This window comes from Ctenopharyngodon idella, chromosome 15 (genome assembly GCF_019924925.1).
Source record: "Ctenopharyngodon idella isolate HZGC_01 chromosome 15, HZGC01, whole genome shotgun sequence".
In the NCBI taxonomy this organism is placed as follows: Eukaryota; Metazoa; Chordata; class Actinopteri; order Cypriniformes; family Xenocyprididae; genus Ctenopharyngodon; species Ctenopharyngodon idella.
Window position 1 is genome coordinate 34,919,774 of NC_067234.1, and position 22,689 is coordinate 34,942,462.

At 39.2% G+C, this 22,689-nt stretch overlaps 1 protein-coding gene across 1 annotated transcript in view; it reads left to right on the plus strand.

Moving 5' to 3' along the window:
• The first annotated feature begins 11,119 nt into the window (after positions 1-11,119).
• The window catches only part of LOC127495845 (endothelin-converting enzyme-like 1), a 29,547-nt gene continuing 17,977 nt past the window's right edge, over positions 11,120-22,689 (plus strand). The window contains exons 1-7 of the mRNA XM_051863222.1: positions 11,120-11,300; positions 16,900-17,657; positions 17,766-18,032; positions 18,111-18,179; positions 20,981-21,091; positions 21,314-21,406; positions 21,717-21,841. Of these exons, the coding sequence (XP_051719182.1) occupies positions 17,037-17,657; positions 17,766-18,032; positions 18,111-18,179; positions 20,981-21,091; positions 21,314-21,406; positions 21,717-21,841 (1,286 nt within the window). The 5' untranslated portion in view covers positions 11,120-11,300; positions 16,900-17,036. The remainder of the gene's footprint in view (positions 11,301-16,899; positions 17,658-17,765; positions 18,033-18,110; positions 18,180-20,980; positions 21,092-21,313; positions 21,407-21,716; positions 21,842-22,689) is intronic.

A 22,689-nucleotide genomic window follows, 5' to 3' on the forward strand; every position in this document is an offset into this window, starting at 1 on the left:
CGTTAGCTGAAGTTCTGAGAATGTTCCCTGTTAGCTGGGTAGAAAATTCTCTGTAAAATGAAGTTTCCTTTTTCATCAAATGTCCAGTTAAATATAGAAAATGCATTACATTGCGGGAGTAAAATGGGTTGTAAATGCTGTTTCAAAATTACATTTGAACTCAGTGTCATAGTCCTGAATCACGAGTCATGTAGTTTCCCGTTTCGACAGCAGAGAGACATTTAATTAAAGGTTAATTAATGGAAACTCAGAGGTGACGAATTTACACTTTTAGCTTTATTAACATACAGAGAAGAAAAGAAAAGGCACAAAGGCAGAATGTGAGTTGAGTTGCAGATAGTGAAGCTGAAACACAGGCAGCGCTAGATGGAGGAAAGCAGCGTGTGAGTTTTCAGAGGGTTTCACAGTCTGACGAATAATTACATTAAGCGTGAGACTGAGACAATCGCGGCTCTCCAGAGAGAAATTAAACTCCCACTGCTTTAATCTGCAGTTTTACTCACTCCATGTCACTGCAAGCAGCGTTTCCGCCAGCGTCACCGAGGTCAACCTTTACATCTGTGACGGGTTCAGTCAGAGAAATGAAAGACAGACATATTTTAGATGTTCATCGTCCTCCAGCTGAATCCTCAGAGACTTAGTCAGTGCTTTTTTAGGAAGCCGCTGGTTGGGAATTTCATCATCGTTCAACATGATTGACAGGATGAACATCATCACAGACCTTCAGCTTGGAGATTCATTTCACTTATGAAGCAACAACTAAAACTTTGTGTCTAAATCACATACTGTTCATACTGAATCATACTGTTCAGTTATTTTCACAAATAATAACAAAGAAATGGCAAGTAACACATTGAATTAAACGTGAAGATACAAAAGATCATTGACCTGATAGAAAAACAATGGAAGTCTATGAGACGCGCTCTCTGATAGTGTCTGTGTGTGTTCTGTAGGTTATATTCTGTGTGTGTGTGCGTGTGTGTGTGTGTGTGTGTGTGTGTGTGTGTGTGTGTTCTCTCTGTAATGAGGTTGTATGAGGGTCAGTAGCCGCAGAGATGAACCACACAGATATCTGCTCTGATCATTACAGACCTACAACAAAGCTGACGGCAACAATTGACCAGCCACACACACACACACACACACACACACACACACACACACACACACACACACACACACACACAGAGCATGTGTGTATGTGTGTGCAGTGAGTTCTGTGTTGTTGTGTGTGTTGACAGGTTAGAAGAGGGTTTTGCAGGAGATAATTTAAAATGAATCCAGAGGTTCCCTTGTTAATAAACGACAATTTGAATCAGTGTTAATTAAAAGAGCACAATGCAATAAGAATCTCTCATTACTGGCACTGACAACACACACTCACACACACACACACACACTAGTCTTGTCATGCATTATGAATGTGATGGAAAAAAGTTTGTGTGTGTTTGTTTTGAATTTCATGTCAAGTCTTTAAGTTTTGAGTTTGAGTCTTCAGTCTGGTTTCAAGGTTTGTTTGGTTCAGTAATGTTTCAATAAAGTCTTGCTTACAAATTATGCATGAATAAAACAGTTTTGTATTGACATCAGCATCATGACGCAATGATAAAGAAACAAACTAAACCTGTGAACCTCTGAACACACCTGTTAAACCCTCTCAGAGTGATTCGTTCATCCACCAACATCATTACTGAGAGTTTGTCCACACAAACGTGCTTCTCAGATCTGCCAAGACATGACTGTTTTTTTTAGCAGAAGTTATTATTTTTACATTCATTTTATCAGATTTCAGAAACATTTTCTAAGAGAGATGTAGCCAAACATGAACATTAAACATTATGTTAAGCATAAATATAATAATGTAATTATTATATTTATATAATAAATATAAAAATGTTGAGAATGAAATCAGGCATGTGAACATGATGAATATTTATACAAACCCATTTCTGCTACATAAGGGAAAAAATCATACTCCGGTAAGTCATAAATACGACATACTAAAAGGTTACAATTATGAGATTAAAAAGTTAAAATTATGACTTCAAAGTTGAAATGCTGACAGAAAGTATGTCATAATTTTGCCTTTTTAAGTCATAATTTTAACTTTTCATTACAAATTTATAACTGTCAATTTTGACGTTTATCTCATAATTATGACTTAGTATGTCATCATTTTGACTTTTCATCTCATATTTTATATCTCATATTTTTAACTTATCTCGTTAACTTTATTTTTAACTTTGTTTTTATCTCATAATTATGACGTCAATTTTGACTTTTTATCTCATATTTGTAATTTAGTATGTCAATTTCGACTTTTTATCTCATAATGACAGTATGTCATTTTCGATTTTATCTCATAATTATGTAATGTAAAATTGTATGTATTGTATGTAATGTGTATGTAAATTTCGACTTTTATCTCATAATTATGACTTAGTATGTCATAATTTTTGCTTTTCATCTCATATTTTTAACTTAGTATGTCAATTTCGACTTTTTATCTCATAATTATGACTTAGTATGTCATAATTTTGACTTTTCATCTCATATTTTATATCTCATATTTTTAACTTATCTCATTAACTTTATTTTTAACTTTATCTCATAATTATGATGTCAATTTGGACTTTTTATTTTTTGGACTTTTTGTAACTTAGTATGTAATTTCCGATTTTATCTCATAATTATGTAATGTAAAATTGTATGTAATGTATGTAGTGTGTATGTAAATTTCGACTTAATCATAATTATGACAGTGTCATTTTTCGACTTTTTATCTCATAATTATGACTTAGTATGTAATAATTTTGACTTTTCATCTCATATTTTTAACTTAGTATGTCAATCTTGACTTTTATCTCATAATTTTGATTTAGTATGTCATAATTTTGCCTTTTTAAGTCATTATTTCTACTTGTAATTTCATACTTTTTAAAAATCAAGGTGTATCAGTGGGGAACATTATTATATAACGCTTTACAGTAAGGTCTCATTTTTTAACATTGGTTAATGCATTAACATGAACTAACCGTTAGCAACATATTCTTACAACAGTTATTAATCTTTGTTAATGTTAGTTATGTAAAATACAGTTGTTCATTGTTTGTTCATGTTAGTTCACAGTGCATTAACTAATGTAAACAAATACAACTTTTGATTTTAAAAATATATTAGTAAATGTAGAAATTAACATCAACTATTGCTGTAGAAGTATTGTTCATTGTTAGTTCATGTTAACTAATGTTAACAACTGACATCTGATTGTAAAGTGTCATAAATATCAATAAAAAGTCTCAAATGCACTAATGTTTGGCAAATGAATTCAGAAATACTTCAAAATGTGAAGTGAAACTGGGTCCAAATGACGAGTTTGAATCCATTTGCAGCGCCTTTCAAAAACACATCAGCTGTTTTGCATGAAGTTGATAATAACAGTGTTGCATCATGGGTAATGTGATAAAACAACACTGCACAGAAGCAGCAGTGAGAAACAGAAGGAGTGTTCAGGTCTCAGTTATCATGTGACGTGTTTCTGTTGTTCTGCTGCGTTTTTCAAACTCCATTACGAGAAACAATTTTCCTTCCGCAAAACAAAAGAGCAAGAAAGCCGAATGAACACGTGCGCTCGAACAAACACCCGTCCAGAGACTGCTGTTGCTCTTATGTGATTGATTGACTGCTCAACACACACACACACACACACACGGTTCAGTAATGAAATCTGCTTTGGCTGAAGGCTTCATCTCATTGATGTGATAGAAAAATGTGAATTTATGTTTTCAGAAGGAAAGAGCTGAAAGAGAGAAAGAATGTGGAATACTAACATACTGCATGATTCACAGTATATACTGTAAAGTGCATACTTATATATTTATTTTTTTTTTTTTTTACGTGGAAAAGTATGAAAAAAGTGACCATCGTCTGCACTTTAATGATGGAACAGCTTGATGCGTTTGTTCTGAACGGCTCTGGTCAAGCGTCCTCCGGTGTCCTTCAAAGGTGTGAAACTGGGGTTTAGGATTCATCATGAGCAGATATGATGTATGTAGAAGTATGTAGATGTGTGAGGCTGTTTATGGGACTGTAACTCAAGGCCGCTTCTCCATGACGGATGAAAACACACACACACACACACGCATTTTCACTGAAAATAATTCAGTATGTTAATATTCACACATTCACAGTTATGATTCACACACACATTCTTTCCACCATTCATAAGGATTTTACAGCTGGAATTAAAACCTGATTACACTTTAATTTCATGGCCTTTTGCTGGACTGATAATAAAATTTGGTCAAGTGTCTAACGAGTGTAACACATTCACTGTCCTAACTGCACACCCTCTCATACACACACACACACACACACACACACACACACACACACACACACACACGTAGTCATACACAATGCTCTTAAAACGCACCTACAGTCACATATCTCTCTCTCTCACACACACACACACACACACACACAGCAGTAATTGATTAATTGAACATGAAGTGCCAACAGATCCAATTAGTTCACTTTATCATCTCGTTAGCACAACAGATCGTGACGGGACGCTAACAGCCTAATCTCTCTCTCTGTCCTTCTGTCTATCCATCTTTCCCATCAACAGTTGTTCTTCTGCGTGTCATTCTCACTTCAGATTCTAGTACTGGCCAAACAAAATACTGTACATATCTGTGCACAAACAGTTAAAACATCTAGTTTAAAGCAAAACGAAAATAGTAATAATAGTAATATTGTTATTGTTGTAATATTGTCATGTGGCTGCTAGAGTGTCGTGTCACTTAAAGTAACAGCACACCTTTCCTCCAATATAATAAAAACTAGTAAGAAAGGAGTTTATTTTCAGTCTTTCACTCACTTTCTTCATGTCAGTCGTTTTGCGTCTCCTCCTCCTCTTTCTCGCATTCAGAGTGTCTGACCACAGCGCCATCGTAACACTTTAATTGTGCTGAATAAAAATTATGAGCTGGAACAGTAAGTGTGTGTGTGTGTGTGTGTGTGTTCAGTAGGTTGCCTTTAATTGCCTGGTGTTCTAATTCCACTCCAAGAGACTTTTCTAAAGAGAGAGAGACCTTCAAACGACCTTCTTAATCAATTGAAAGCCAATAGCGTGAAGTCGACTGCAGTTTTTCATTTCTGCGCTGCAGCATCACACCCCTCCGTCTCTCTGTACAGAAGTTACAGCACGCTGCTTGTTTGTCTTCTGCTTTCTTCTTTATGTAAGAATATTTGAGTCTGTTTTAAAGGAATAGACGTTGTCATTTATTCACGCTGTTCCAAACCCGTATGACTGTATTTAAACAGCAGAACACAGAAGATGTTGATAACATGACGTAGATCAGCAAACAACATAGATTTAGGTTTTTTACCACTTTTTTGGAGCTTTGCAGTAAAATAATCAGCATCCACCTTCAGCGAACAGAAGCCAGCAGCTGAATCATCTTTTGTGTTCAGAGGAAGAAGAAGGAGTAAATGATGACTGGTGTTGGTTTTTGGGGTTGAACTGCTCTTCTGAGCGTGAGAGCAGAGCTCCGGGTCTGAATGACTCCAGATGAAGTAGTTAATATCGAATCTCTCTCTCGTCTCTTTCTCTCGTCTCTGTGTGTGATCTCATTAACTTGCTTTCTTTCACAGTTCCAGATGCAGTGCTTGACCACGAGGTCATTACGCCGCCGCGGGTCTGTCACGCTCCTGCGTAACGCTGAACTAATGGATAAACGCTCCTGCTAATATTAGTTATTTCTGTGGATTTGCATAATCCTCTCAAAGAAATGTATTGTTTAATTAAATTGAAAACTCTTTCTGTCCCGTTCGAGCGGCTCAGATCCCACAGTCCATAAATACACACTGATTCTTGATTTACAACACACACACACACACACACACACACACACACACACACACACACACACACACACACACACACACACACACACACACACACACACACACACACACACTCACTCACTCACTCACTCACTCACTCACTCACTCACTCTCACTCTCTCTCTCTTCATGGAAACACTCAAACAAACACTGAAGGCAGAAATGATCTCACTCAACATGAAGCAATGGCTACAAATGATTATAAAATCATCACAATGATTTTGCCTGTAATTAATAAAACAAATAAGCCACAAGAAGTTTTATTCTGTATTTTAACTACAGTAGCGATGCAAATGTTCTATGTGTGAATGCAAATGCTTATTGAAAGCTTGATTTGTTACATTGTTGCATTTTAAAAAAATTGTCAGAATGCATTCCATATAATTCATAACCCAATTCAAATAAACGCATATTCTTCTTACAGCAGACATTAAAGGAGTCATGAATTGAGAAATCAACTTTTCCTTGATCTTTTGATATATAAGAGGTCATTGTACTATAAGAATATCCTGTAAGTTTCAGAACTGAAATCTTCCTTGTTAGTCCAATAAAAGCTTTTATTGACACCAGACCCAGAGAACGACTGATCCTGGAATTTGACTATGGAGAGGTGAAGCTCCGCCTCCACAGAAGAAATCCACGCCTACTTCATCATTGCAGCGTTAGCCCCGCCCACTGGTGTGTTAGTGAGATGAGGAGGAGAGAAGAGCGATACAGGACTAAAATAACATTACCTTTCAAAAGATCCTAATGCAGGAATATGGTTATTTATTTTCAACAATGTGAATGTCTCAGTTGAGCTTTATTTATTTGTATTCGGTTCATTTCACTGTGGATTCTTTGGTAAATCAATCACATTTCGGTGCAAACAGACTTTTCCGATATGGACTCGACAGTAATGCAACAACATGTGAGTAACTGTGTTCATTCTAATGCCTGATCTGATATTAATGATTCATGTACAGTCAGATGATCTTTGTGTCAGTAAATCAAACCAGTGAATAAACGCTCAACTTCACCTTGTTTCTCTTAGCAGGATGAAAATAATCTGTTATTTAAATAGTGATTAAATTATATATAGAAAGCGATCAAAGAACGCTCCCTTTACAATCACTGGAGCTGTCAATCAAACAGAGTTTATCAGTGACTGAGTTCTGGACTCAAATCTCCCGTTTTATTCAACGAATCTCTTATTTACATCGTGTTTGCACTGTTAGTTATGATGAAAGCATTCGTTAGTGTGCAGAATGACGAGATCACTGCTTTCATGATCTCAACAACATGTCTGTGATCGACTACAATGTTCATCACTGCAACCTTTCATGCCACGATCTAAATATAATGCCATAGATCTAAATGTAATGCAGCACTTTTCATGATTAGTTAACCTTGAGAGCTGTAATAGTAAAAAGTGCTAAAAGTTTTCGAGAGAGTAATACTTGTCTATTTCAAATGTAAAGATGTCAGCCAATCACAGCAGTGGGCGTTTCCACTGAAGTCTCACAGAGACACGCCCCTTAAAACAGAGCGTTCAAATCAGAGAATAAAATCAGGGAAGGAAAAATGCCTTTTATTTCTAAATTATGACCATTTTTGATGTAAAAATCATACTAACATTATAAGTGCACCCCAGGAAACATTATAAAACAATAAAACAACACAGTTCATGACCTCTTTAACACAAACTGTCTCGTGTTTTCAGGTCTCTTGCAGATCAACTACAGTCATCTCAGAGCAACAGTTTGGAGAGAATCCTGCTGAGGAACTTAGTTAAAGTAAGTTTAATTACCTGAATAATAACACACCTGGTTTAATAAGACATCTGAATAAAAACTCTAGCGCCCCCTTGAGTATGGAGGGTTTGTAGTGTGTTAGTCAATCATTCCTGCTTTATACTGAAAAGTTTTCTGGGTATTACAAAAACAAACAAACATGAAAACTGTTTTTTAGACAAGAAAGTTAAAGCTAATGTTTTGTTGTGTTTTGGGTATTGATGTGAGATGAGGGAATTTGTATTAGGCGACAGTGAATGAAACCACAATATCCAGACTCGCTCTGTCTTTAATGTTTGGACTGATAAATTCTCTCTTCGCCAGGTGACTTTCCCTTTAAATCTGTTTATTCTGGGAGGAATTGTTTTCACACTGTAGAGCGAGAGACTTGTGTGTTTGTGAACAGGACGTTCGTACAGATTTGCATTTCTCTACAATTTTTCATCACAAAGTACATTATTAGCACAACGATTTAAGAGAAACACTGAATTGCAACAATCGTGAATGCTTCTTCTGCAGTTTGAGCTTCAATGGAAGTCAGAAAGAAGTCATGATCAATGTCTCTCATTTATTTGATTATAGTCATATAGAAAATGAGCAGAAATAGTCTTAAATATTTATTTTTCTTCACAGTATTTTTTTTTTTGTTCTGTTCTTTCTATTTCCAAGTTTGTATTAGATTTTCAATCCCAGACGTTTGGACCTCACTGTATATTTTATTCACATTAAATATTAAATATTCATGCCAGCTCATTCCTACAGCATTATTATCAACCTACATCTGACACATGCATATGTGTATTAATATATAATCACTGTAATTTGTTTAGTCTATTGCATTACACTGAAATGTAGAAATAACCCATGAAATCAGAGCTCTCGGTCGGCTTTCCCCCATTTATAATAACAGAATCAATGCAGCGCTGATTCATAAGAACATGCTGACGTGGCATTAATGTGGACTCGTTAAGTGTTCGTTACAGGTTCTAGACTTATATAGACCCTGAGTCATGAAACCAGCCAATCAGAGCGGAGCTTGCTGTTTCGAGAATGTTTCTTGCCATTTTTGTGTAGAATATGCAAAACAAGGTATCTTAATCTGAATTGCGTGGAAAAAAAGTTCTGGAAATAAGCTTCCATAGGATCCATAATAAGGCTTCTTACATTCTGGACAGCCTTCGAGTTGGGAACGCGCAAATGATGCCTAAAAGAGAGAGTGAGAGAGAGAGAGAGAGAGCGAGAGAGCACTCAGGGGTGATGGATCGAGTGGCCGTTTGCATTTTTCTCTGGAGATCCATATGGAATGATATCATACTCTCATCTCTAGGGTACAGAGGGGGAGGGGCTGGAGGAATGACATCAGAATATTAATGAGGCGTGACAGAGTTGAAGTCACTTTCTCTCTGGCAGTAAGCCACGCCTCTTTAATAGAGCCACGCCCCTCTGACCAGCAGCAGCAGACAGCTGTCATATTCTGTCCCACTGCTGCTTTTGTGCCTGATTTCCATCCACTTCACTTACACACACACACACACACACACTGACCCCTTCAACACAATCACTATGTTTTGGAGCTCAGAAAAAAGCAACCAGTGCCTACAAATCAAGCCAATGTCATACACACCCTGGAGTGACACACACACACTCGCTCCGCTCTTGTGCCAGTGGCAGGGTGTTTTGTGAGATTTCTTTGGCATGCCTGAAAAGGAAGGTCTTTTACATTATGTTAAGGGATCGGACACAATCACAGCTGCTTCTGTTTCTCATTTTTTTCAGGGTTTGGCTTGTGTGTGTGTTTCTCTGGTGGGGTGATTAAATCCAGATAAAGGGATGTGCCACATGCGGTCCACCCTCATCCACCCGTCCGCTCGCGCGCTTAACATGCAGTGCGCGCTCCACACGGGGTAATCGCAACGAGTGCAGCGTCCGCTCCACAGCCACTCCCACTAATCACATTTACAACACACACACGGATTTACTCATCAATCTCAATGATATCATATCATATACTTCTGTTTTTTAAAATAAATCTATAATCAGACTAATCCAAACCCTACCTAAAAAAGAGAAGAAATAACAAACACATTATTTTATGCATTGTGTTCCCTAAGGGAGGTTTTGTCAGATTAAGCTTATTTCTGCAGCTAAAATTTCCCCAAACTACACTCAAAGAAATGCTGGGTTAAAATGCTGTTTTAGCCCAGCGAACGGGTTGTTTTAACCCAGTGATTGGGTTGTTTTAGCCCAGCGAACGGGCTGTTTTAGCCCAGTGATTGGGTTGTTTTAGCCCAGCGAACGGGTTGTTTTAGCCCAGCGAACGGGTTGTTTTAGCCCAGTGATTGGGTTGTTTTAGCCCAGTGATTGGGTTGTTTTAGCCCAGCGAACGGGTTGTTTTAGCCCAGCGATTGGGTTGTTTTAGCCCAGCGAATGGGTTGTTTTAGCCCAGTGATTGGGTTGTTTTAGCCCAGCGAACGGGTTGTATTAGCCCAGTGATTGGGTTGTTTTAACCCAGTGATTGGGTTGTTTTAGCCCAGCGAACGGGTTGTTTTAGCCCAGTGATTGGGTTGTTTTAGCCCAGCGAACGGGTTGTTTTGGCCCAGCGAATGATTTGTTTAATAATAACTGAATAAGTTTAATGAATAATAATCAAACAATAAACATTTATTAAATTGCTTATTAATAAATGTTCACCTTTTGATTATTATTGTTGCCTCTAGTAATTATGTGTCTGATTTTGGGTTCATTTTAAGCCAGACATATAGTCATTTTTAAACAATAGTTGAGTTAAATAAAACTACCCAGCAGGTTGGACAAACATTTAACCCAACCGCTGGGTTAAAACAACCCGTCCGCTGGGTTTGTCCATTTTCAACCCAACTTGGGTTGTTTTTAACCCAGCATCTTTTAGAGTGTATAGTTAAGCACTCATACCCACTCAGGGTATTTTTTATTGCAGATTAAACCAAATTCTAACACTTTAATCTAAATAAAGATAATTGTTATTACACCTAAAATCCCTAAAAGAAAAAAAAAAAATATTTTTTAACTTTGAGTGCATCAACAAAACGAGTTTTTAAAGGACAAAACTATTGCGAAACGCGCGCGCACACAGAGAAGTTCACGAGCTTTGAATCTCTCTGTGCTCATTATTATGATGATGATTAATGAGTTAAATGAGTTATAATAAAACTCTCTGAGCAAAGACAGTCCATGCGACGGGACACCGTTCGGTACACGAGTTAAAATAACTATACGAGTTAATTAGGCTATACGAGATGGGGAAGCTCATTTGCATAATAAGAACATATTTAACTCGAGAGACCCCGAGCATAAAACAACTTCAAAAAAACAAAACAACAACAACAACAACAACAACACACTCACATATTACGAACTGGCGCACACACCAAACACTCAAGAGCGCGCGCGCGCACTCAGCGTGTCCAAACCCTCAGCGCGCGGTGGAGAGACCAGTGCGATTCCGCGCTCTGTCATTTCAGAACTGCTCTCTTTCTCTCTCACACACTCACACGCGCACCGGCGCGCGCGCACACACACTCTGCTGTGATTCTCTCCGCGTCTCCGGGACTTTTCGCGCACACTCTCTCTCCTCGCCAGGTGAGTGAATCTCCTCAAATCTCTCTGAATTCTCCTCAGCAGCAGCTCGAGATCACGGACAGACTTCAACGACGTGTGTGTGAGAGTGTGAGTGTGCTGAAATGTCGCTCAGGTCTGTCTGTCAGAGGTGTGTGTGTGTGTGTGTGAGAGAGTGAGTGACAAAAATGCTGATATGTCATTTTATTGCTAACAAAGTACTGTGATGCTACCAGTGATGACATCAGACTGTAATATAAACCTTGATATATACCATGGTATTTCAAAGTACCATAGTTATGACAGGTGAAGGTGTTGCTTTAACGAGTTTAATGTGCCAAAGTTGAATTGTGTGTTACAATGACAAAATAACTGTTTATGTTTCATTTTTAATGCATGTGCATGCATGTGTTCATATACAAAACTGTACCTTGGTATAGCCTATACTGTAAAAATGATTCGTCAGGAAAACTAAAAATGTGCTTCATGAGTCGAAATATGATTAATAAGCTGAATATATTAGTTCACACCAGTGAAAGTCATTTTCAGGATGCAGAAATAACTCTTTATAGAGATATAAACAGTGTTTACAGTGTATAGTGATCATATGGTGCTTAGATATTTTGCATCATATTGTATGTTTACCATGTTCAGATGGTGCTTCAAAGAATACCATGGTACAGAAACATAGTATAAACTGGTGCTTTCTGACAGGTGATCTTGTATTTGTTTGCTTTGCACAATTTATGAGCTTCAGTTGAATTGTGATACGTGTGTGTGTGTGTGTGTGTGTGTGTGTTTTATTAATTTATTTGACGACTGGTAGTTCAGTGATTTACTATTGGAGCAAAAGCTTTCTGCATAATTGAGTTACTGTCCCTGCGTCTGGCGCCACAAAATGACTACAAAAGAGTGTGTGTGTGTGTGTGTGTGTGTGGGTCATGGTTTGGGCGCAGTAATTATAATTACCTTGTTTTAAATACAATGGCTGTGTAACTGGAAGCCTCTGGAGGACATGTGTACGAGCTCCCGTGTGTTTGAGCTTGTTCTGCTGTAGAGTGTGTGAGGAACATGTTGAGACGGACCGTGAGAGAGAGAGACTCGCCGGCCGCTGCTGTTCTGTCCGGCCGAGATAAGACGGACCTCAGAGCCCTCAGAGTCCCAGCAGAGCGGAATAAATCTATTAGAGCAACACAATACGAATATTAATAATAAACACTGAATATTTCACGGTAGAGTCTGAGTGAACAAAGTTTGGTCTGGTTTTTATTTGTAGTGCATTAAAGAGTGTGTGTGTGTGTGTGTGTGTGTGAGAGTGTGTGTTCTGTATTCAAGACATTAGTGCTGTCATGGTCATTCATTAGACTCTAAGAGATCTAATCCATAACACACACCACTCCTCATCTGTGTGTGTGTGAGGGAGTGTGTGCTTTGAGTGTTTGTGAACGTGTGTTTGTGTGAATGTGAGTGTTTGTAAGTGTTTGAGTGAGTGAGTTTGTGTGTGTGTGTGTGTGTGTGTGTGTGTGTGAGAGAGAGAGAGAGAGAGTGTGTGTGTGAACAATTTAATTTCTTTGCTCTTTCTCTTTCTCTCAGTTTTTGTTTTAAGTATCAACTTTGTTTCTTCTATAATTCCACAGGAGGAATAAAAGCTTGGATCATTTCGGATCGGAAGGATTTGATGAGGAGTGTTTGAGATCGCTGACTTTTGATCAGATGTCTAAGTTCATATTGAGACGCTGTTGAGAAGCTTGAGTAAACCAGCGATATTATTATTAACTAAAACTAAAACCATAAAAAAACATTTTTATTACTAGAAATAAATTAAACATTAACTGAAATGAAATAAAATATATATATAAAAAAACTTATTTCTCATTTTTAGTTGAAGCACTAAAATAAACTAAAAAAGTAAAACTACATTGACATATTTAAATGAAATAAATCAAATCAAATTCAAAATATTAACAAAAACTGTAATGACAGGCATATTTAAGAAATAAACTAAAACTAATAAATGACAAAAACACGAAACAAAATGACTAAAACTTTAACTAAAATGAAAATGAAAATCAGAATAAAATCAGATTCAGAATATTAAATTGCTCTGTTTAATCTCGTTGTTCATGATGAAGAAACAATATTGAAGAGACGAGTTGGTCTGTGAAACTCAAAACTCAGCAAACCCACACTGAACGACCGGTAAAACTTTGAAATGATGCCAACAGCAATATGATAAATGTGACCAATATTCAATAAAGTTACATTTATTAATAATAATCTGACATTTTCTATAGTTCATTGTTCTTTAGCGTAATAACTGCAGACTGCTGCATAAATACAGAACAGGTGCGTTTATCTGCGTTTACAACGGCTTTAAAGTCAGAACTCTGTTTTATAATGCAGATTTTAGTAAAACAGATTGTGAGTGTGTGTGTGTGTGTGTGTGTGTGTGTGTGTGTGTGAGTGTGTGTGTGTGTGTGTGTGTGTGTGTGTGTGTGTGTGTGTGTGAGAGAGAGAGAGAGAGAGAGAGAGAGAGAGAGAGAGAGAGAGAGCTGCGTTTGAAAGACAGGAAAAGAACGAGACACATCTGATGAATGATGGTTTAAATGGAGACTGACATTTTCCAGAGAAACACCTCCATAGACATCAGGTGTGTGTGTGTGTGTGTGTCTTCAATCCACTTACTGAGATTCCCTGAGTGTGTGTGTGTGTGTGTGTGTGTCCAGTGAAACAGATGAGAGGTGGCAGGGTGAATTAACTCAGAAATGTAGATGCACACACACAATAACGGATTTAATGAATGCAAACGCTCTGTCATTTGCTTTTGTCTCTATTCACACTCACACACTCTCTCTCTCTCTCTCTCTCTCTCACACACACACACACACACACACTCACACTCACAGACAGACACACATGATTTTCATCAGCTCACTTTTGTAGTTCTCTCCCACATGCTCAACTCCTTAAACACTCACACACACTCACACACACTCACACACACTCTCTCAGACGGTGGGATGTTGAAACGGCTGGTAAAAACATCAGCGCTGAACTTTCCCTCCGGACGGATCCAGGATCAATTTTCATAAATTGCCCTGAAGCCACACGCACTCATATACTTCTATATTCACCCTAAAACTCAGACAGGAAGTGTGTGCGTGTGTGTGTGTGTGTGCGTGCGTGTGTGTGTGTGTGCGCGCGTGAACTTGAGATAAAGGCCAGAAACACATTTAACACAACTACATAGACGGAAGTGTTTGGCCAATATATGTGTGTGTGTGTGTGTGCGTGTTTGTATGCATTCCAAAGCTGCATTTATTTGATCAAAAATACAGTAAAATTGTGAAAAACTATTACAATGTAAAACAGCTGTTTTCTATGTACAGGTCATAGATGTGTGGTGACAGATCTCTGTAGTTGAAGCGATCATCTCTTCCTCTTTACTACTAGTTACAGCACCAAATAAACATGAATGAACATCAGAAGGAATGTTGAAAGATACAGAACAACTTACTGAAATGAATCATGATTCATGTAATCGATCAATCAGTGTTTCAGCCACGGAAAGACGTCAATAAATCAAGCAAGGGCACTTAACGTCACATTTACCTCAGAAAAGCCAATCATTGTTTACAGTTCACAGTTCAGCTATAAATAAACACTAGAGAGGAGTTTATTTACTGTTCATGATATAAGCATGTTTGAATAAATGTCATGAAGTGTTTACAAACATTTCAGTTTTTATGTGACTGTAATTATTATTTCTGAAAATAAATAGCTCTGTTGTTAATTTGAACCTCTAATATTATAGTAATGTACAAAATAAGAGGGTTTACTGTATAGTTTACAACATTAGTTGGGAGAGATTTTTTTTCTTTTAGAAAATCAAACTATTGGCAAATAATATCATTCTGAATAATTGGTATCGGCTGAGAAATTTCTATCTTTCTATCTGTTTCTATCTTTTATTTCCTCTATTCCATTGTATTTTATTTGTATGTTCTTGTAAAGCGCTTTGAGTTGCAGCTTTTAAAGATGCTATAAAATAAAGTTTATTATTATTATTATAAATGCATTTCGGGGCTTCTCTCGGGAGACTAGCGTAAATTGACCCATAGCAAAGCGCCATCTGCTGTTTTGGAAGAGGAAGTTGCTCAACTGCATTTGTAAGAAAATCAAGCAGAGAGATCTCATTAAAAGGCAAGTGTCTTACAATCGTAACAGACAGGTGTGTGAATGTATACACTACATTTGGTATTTGTTCAAAGGTTACATGCTATTTGTAGGATGGTTTTTATTTATTTGTGAAATATGATGTAGGCTCATTTATTTATATTTGTAAAACACAATACATATATTTGTTACTCATCTGCGTTTTCGCTCAAACTGAATTTGTGTTTGCACATCACTTTCTGTTTGTTTGCGAGTCGAGTTTTCCTTTGCAGAGCAGATCATGTTTGTTTGCAAAATGCTGGATTTGTTTGTTTAATTATGGCACAATATTCACTCCATACTGCTCTCACCTGAGCTTACGATACTCCTACATCCTACTTCAGTGCGTCGGAACTCGACTCTCTCGTGAACGCGTGGACGAACGTTACCGGAAGCTAGTAATTACAGTTTATAAAGTTATAAATATGGATATTTTTCTTACAAAAATGCATTGCTTCGCTTCAGAAGGCCTTTATTAACCCTCTGGAGATTACTTTTATGATGGATGGATGCGCTTTTTTGGGCTTCAAAATCTCGCCCCCCATTCACTACCATTATAAATGGCCAGGATATTTTTAATATAACTCTGATTGCGTTGGTCTGAAAGAAGATAGTCATGGCTTGAGGGTGAGTAAATCATGGGATAATTTTCATTTTTGGGTGAACTGTCCCTTTAAAGTGAAAGTTTTCATCTAATATTTATTATTTTATTTTGTTTCTGCTTTATTTTAACGTCTGACACATTTCAGAACACATGAAATCAAGCTTGCCTTGCTAGAATTATTAGCATTCATATTTTACGTAGTGTTTTGTGAGTGTGAACAGATACAGGGATCAGACTGTGTGTGTGTGTGTGTGTTGTGCTCCATTAGCCAGTAGCAGGTTTGTTGCTCTGCAGGAGGTGAGCTTTGTCTGGCAGGCTTGACGCAGTTTACCGGCGTGTGGTTGATGGGTAGCGAGTGTGTGTGTGTGTGTGTGTGTGTGTGTGTGTGAGGACCTGTTTGAATGTGTCTAAGCCTCGCTCTCTCCTTACCCACTCAAGTCACATCAACTCTCCACCTCTCTCCATCCATCAATTGCTGCTCCCCGGAGTCTCTCTCTCTCTCTCTCGGATCGATCCAGTCCTTTGAGTCATTGGCCAGTGTTTCTCTGATGGTCGAGTGTCTGAAATCAATCTAAACAACTTTAGGAAAGGCGCATTAGAAGCGGAATAAAAAACAAAAAACCTGGAGCTTGTCATAAAAGACCGATCCGTTTTTAATCAAGCTTTTTAATCAGGAATTACAAAACGGATAGTCGTGGTTTTGAATGCTGATTGGTCAGTCCAGTGTTTATGTGTCGTGCTGAAACACACATACGGAGAAACCATTTTATAAACGCCGCAATAATTGCATCTCTCTCACAACAGGTCATACTGCGAAAGAAAACGGCTGACGGACAGTGCGGAAAAAAGCCTCTGGATACAGACTGACCTCAAAGTTGAAAGGGTCAAAGGTCATGACCTTACTTTGATCCCAGATCCTTCCCTTCCGCTCTCGTGACCTCATGTTCAACACTTTCCCCAACAAATCCAGGGCGCAGACGCCGGTCGGCATGGAGAAGACGTACTCCCTCACGGCGCATTACGACGACTTCCAGGAGATCAAGTACGGGAGCCGCTACAGCAGCAGCACGCTGAGCAACGGCATGAGTTTGCATCTGGGCGGATCTCTGGACCGCGGCAGCCGAGGCCGGAGTGGGCGGGACAAATGCGTGGGCGGGGCCGGCCCCGGGGGCGGGACTCCTGCCCGCTGGAGCCGGCGTGAAATCTGCCTGCTCTCGGCGCTGGTGTTCGCGGCGGGAATGTGCGTGATTCTCGGATGCATGTTGGCGCTGAAGTTTCTGTCGTTGGAAGCGCAGGATTCGCAGTGCAGGCAGGACTGCGTCAAGCGGCGCTCGCTGCTCCGGGCGGCCCGTTTCGTCCAGGGGAACATCGACCCGAGCGTCCAGCCCTGTCACGACTTCTACAGCTTCGCGTGCGGAGGATGGCTCCGCCGACACGGGATCCCGGACGACAAACTCAGCTACGGAATCATCACCGCCATCGGGGAACTGAACCAGGAGAAGCTGCAGCGCCTCCTACAGGCGCCGATCCAGAGAAACGAGCCGAACAGTGCCGAGAGAAAGGTATTTGAATATACAGTATATATACACTTTCCTAATTTCACCAGGGAATGATTGGGAATAAATTATACTTTATTATACATTTATATAAAGTATTATTTTCTCCCACAGGTGAAGGAATTCTACCGCTCATGTGTCAACATGAAGGAGATCGATCGTCTGGGGGCGGGGCCTATGACTGAGGTGATTGACAGCTGTGGCGGGTGGGACCTGTCTGGAGCTCCTCCTGGAGGGGCGGGGTGGGACAGTAGCTCCGCCCCCGTGAGGCCGGATTTTAATGAGATGCTGTACAAGACGCAGGGAGTGTACAGCACATCCGTGTTCTTCTCTCTCACTGTCAGCGTAGACGATAAAAACTCGTCACGCAACGCCATACGGGTGAGTGAGAGACAGCGTTATAATGTTATATTGTGTCATTTCTGTTTCAAAGTAACTTCAACTAGTGTGTGGTTGTAGATCGATCAGGAGGGTCTGACTCTGCCGGAACGGACTCTGTATCTGGGACAGGATGAAGACAGTGTGAAGGTGAAACGTCTGTCCATCTCTCCATATGCTCTTTTGTCTCTCCATCTGTCTGTCTGTCTGTTCGACTGCCATCTGTCGCTCCGCCTGTCTCTCGCTGTGAGCTCACGTTTAATTGATCGTGTCACAGCTGGTGATGATGTCACAGATGAGCTCGTGTCCATTAATAATGAGGTCACAGCAGTGCCTCTGTCACGCTCCGATGACATCAGACTTTTACTACAATACAGCTACAAATTTGAACTGACAAGCCTCGAAATCCCACTGAGAGATCAATACAAATATGAGGAACCTCAGAATAAACATGTCCAGCTCATCATTTCTTAATATTATGGTGAAATAAGACCTGGTTTTTATTATTGGTCACTCAGGCAAAAATATGTCAGATTTTTTTAATTAAATGTTTGGCAATCAACACAAAAAATTGGCATATTTAACAAGACATCCAGATAAGTAACAGCAAATTACAAATGCAAGCGTTTCATTAAAAAATGATAATAAAAATATTAATTGGTAACACTTTACAATGAGTTCCCATTAGTTAACATTAGTTAATAATGCATGAACTAACAATGAGCAATACATTTTGTAACAATATTTATTAATCTTATGTTATGAAATGAAACCATATTGCAAAGTGTCACCAAATAATGAAATAACTTTTCATGCATTTTTAACTCTTTAGTTAATAAAATGTCAGTGTTATTTTAGTATTATAAAGATACTATTACAGTTTTTATTATTTTTTAAAATTTGTTTTGTTTTTGTTTTATTTTAATTTTAGCTAAAGTTTTAGTAATTTTTATTAGTTTCTAAAAAAAATAGTGCTGTCGATCGATTAATTAAGAAGTGAGTACAACCCTCACATTTTTGTAAATATTTTATTATATCTTTTCATGTGACAACACTGAAGAAATGACCCTTTGCTACAATGTAAAGTAGTGAGTGTACAGCTTGTATAACAGTGTACATTTGCTGTCCCCTCAAAATAACTCAACACACAGCCATTAATGTCTAAACCGCTGGCCACAAAAGTGAGTACACCCCTAAGTGAAAATGTCCAAATTGGGCCCAATTAGCCATTTTCTCTCCCCGGTGTCATGTGACTCGTTAGTGTTACAAGGTCTCAGGTCTGAATGGGGAGCGGGTGTGTTAAATTTGGTGTTATCGCTCTCACTCTCTCATACTGGTCACTGGAAGTTCAACATGGCACCTCATGGCAAAGAACGCTGAGGATCTGAAAAAAGAATTGTTGCTCTACATAAAGATGGCGTAGGCTATAAGAAGATTGCCAAGACCCTGAAACTGAGCTGCAGCACGGTGGCCAAGACCATACAGCGGTTTAACAGGACAGGTTCCACTCGGAACAGGCCTCGCCATGGTGGACCAAAGAAGTTGAGTGTACGTGCTCAGCGTCATATCCAGAGGTTGTGGTTGGGAAATAGACGTATGAGTGCTGCCAGCATTGCTGCAGAGGTTGAAGGGGTGGGGGGTCAGCCTGTCAGTGCTCAGACCATACGCCGCACACTGCATCAAACTGGTCTGCATGGCTGTCGTCCCAGAAGGAAGCCTCTTCTAAAGATGATGCACAAGAAAGCCCGCAAACAGTTTGCTGAAGACAAGCAGACTAAGGACATGGATTACTGGAACCATGTCCTGTGGTCTGATGAGACCAAGTTAAACTTATTTGGTTCAGATGGTGTCAAGCGTGTGTGGCGGCAACCAGGTGAGGAGTACAAAGACAAGTGTGTCTTGCCTACAGTCAAGCATGGTGGTGGGAGTGTCATGGTCTGGGGCTGCATGAGTGCTGCCGGCACTGGGGAGCTACAGTTCATTGAGGGAACCATGAATGCCAGCATGTACTGTGACATACTGAAGCAGGGCATGATCCCCTCCCTTCGGAGACTGGGCCGCAGGGCAGTATTCCAATATGATAAAGACCCCAAACACACCTCCAAGATGACCACTGCCTTGCTAAAGAAGCTGAGGGTACCTAAACCCTATTGAGCATCTGTGGGACATCCTCAAATGGAAGGTGGAGGAGCGCAAGGTCTCTAACATCCACCAGCTCCATGATGTCGTCATGGAGGAGTGGAAGAGGACTCCAGTGGAAACCTGTGAAGCTCTGGTGAACTCCATGACCAAGAGGGTTAAGGCAGTGCTGGAAAATAATGGTGGCCGCACAAAATATTGACACTTTGGGCCCAATTTGGACATTTTCACTTAGGGGTGTACTCACTTTTGTGGCCAGCAGTTTAGACATTAATGGCTGTGTGTTGAGTTATTTTGAGGGGACAGCAAATGTACACTGTTATACAAGCTGTACACTCACTACTTCACATTGTAGCAAAGTGTCATTTCTTCAGTGTTGTCACATGAAAAGATATAATAAAATATTTACAAAAATGTGAGGGGTGTACTCACTTCTGTGATATACTGTGTGTGTATATATATATATATATATATATATATATATATATAATATTTTATATATAAATATAATATATTTTTGTTAAAAATAATACATGCATGTGTATGTATTTATATATACATAATAAATATACACAGTACACACATATATTATATAAACACAAACTTTTATTTTGGATTTGATTAATCACGATTAATCGTTTGACGGCACTAAAAATAATGTATTTAGATTTTTAACTATATTGTTAACTATAAAAACCTTAAAGCATGGTTTATCAGTGCTCCCTTTGTGTATGAAATTAACCAAATGAAATCATAAGATTGAGCATGAAATTAGTTTAATAAGGGATGTTTGTTTTTCTGGTTGATGTCAGATTCTGGCGTCCTATAAGGCGCTGATGGAGCGACTGCTGAGCATGCTGGGAGCTCAAAACGCCACGCTGAAGTCTCGAGAGATTCTGGATCTGGAGACAAAACTAGCAAATGTATGTATCGCCTGTGTGTGTTTGTGTGTTTGCAGCGAATCATTCTTTCTGCAAGTAAATAACTTTTAAACCGAGTATTTGCACCTGTTCATTCAAATGAATCACTTGAATGAACTGAATCACTAAAGTAAAATGATTCTGAACTGTTTTAAATGTGTGAACGAGCATGTCTGTGTCTTACTGCACGTGATTTAACATTCTTTCTTTCTCTTTTTGCCAAAGATCACAGTGTCTGAATATGACGAGCAAAGAAAAGACATGAGCAGCATGTACAACCGAATAACACTGAGCCAGCTGCAGAAAATGGCTCCGAGCGTGAGTTCATCATGTGTGTTTTTCATGCACTAGTTAGAAGTAAGACATATGAATGTTCCTGAAGATCCTGAAGTTCTCCAGCTTTATAAGAATAATGGCCTTGATGACCTTCCGCTTCACCGAGAAATTAAAAAGCTGCTGGATCTACGGGCCGATCCATTTTTGGCAGCACAGATCTGCTGTTTAAAACACAGGACATGATCCCTAAATGAAGCATAAATCAATAAGCGAAGGGCAGACGGCACGCGCTCGAGGTTTACTGGCTTGTGTTTGTCTGAAAGGATAAACATCGTCATCTGTTTCTCTGCAGTTCCACTGGAAGCGTCTGCTGGACCGGATCTTCAATGATCATTTCTCCGAGGACGAGGAGATCGTAGTTTTGGCCACTGACTACATGCAGACGGTGTCGGACATCATTAAAACCACGTCCAAGCGGTGAGACGTCTGAAAGAGTCACGCAGAGAATAATCAGAATCTTACTTCATGATATGAGTTACAGCTGCAACATTTGACCAAAACTTTGGGATTATATAACAATATGGCTTTACAATAATAATAATAATGTGTTTGTGTGTGTGAGTGAATGAGTGAGTGAGTGTGTGTGAGTGTGTGTGAGTGAGTGAGTGTGTGTGAGTGAGTGTGTGTGTGAGTGTGTGTGTGTGTGTGTGTGTGTCTATATGTCTGAGTGTGTGGCTTTATTTGAGGTGTCACTGTTGGGTGAACACTCCTCTGTGCCGTGGCTGATTAGAATCGACCCACAACAGCTCCAATTGTTTACATGCACACACACGCACACACACACGCACACACACGCACACACACACGCACACACACGCACACACACACGCACACACACACACACACGCACGCACACACACACTCTCTCTCTCTCTCTCTCTTCAGAGAGCAGGAGTCAAGTGCAGGCTGTGACAGGGTTAGTGTGTTTCTAGCTGTCAGGTTACTCTCACGGGAGTCTGTGTGTGTGTGTGCGTGTGTGTGCGTGTGTGTGTATACTTCAGACTACCTTTTGCAGTCAGTCAGTCACTTTTTGCCGCTATATTTTCTGTTTGTGTGAATATAATTGAATTTACTTGAACTGTCTTTTGTCTGTCCATCTCTCTCTCTCTCTCTCTCTCTCTCTATTTCACTCTCTGTCTTTCTCTTTCTCTTTTACACTGACTGTGTCTGAAATAGTGATGAGAATCGTAAAGAATTGAACAATTCTGATTCTGTTCATACTTAATGATGACGGACGGATCTAATGATTCATTAACAATTCTTTT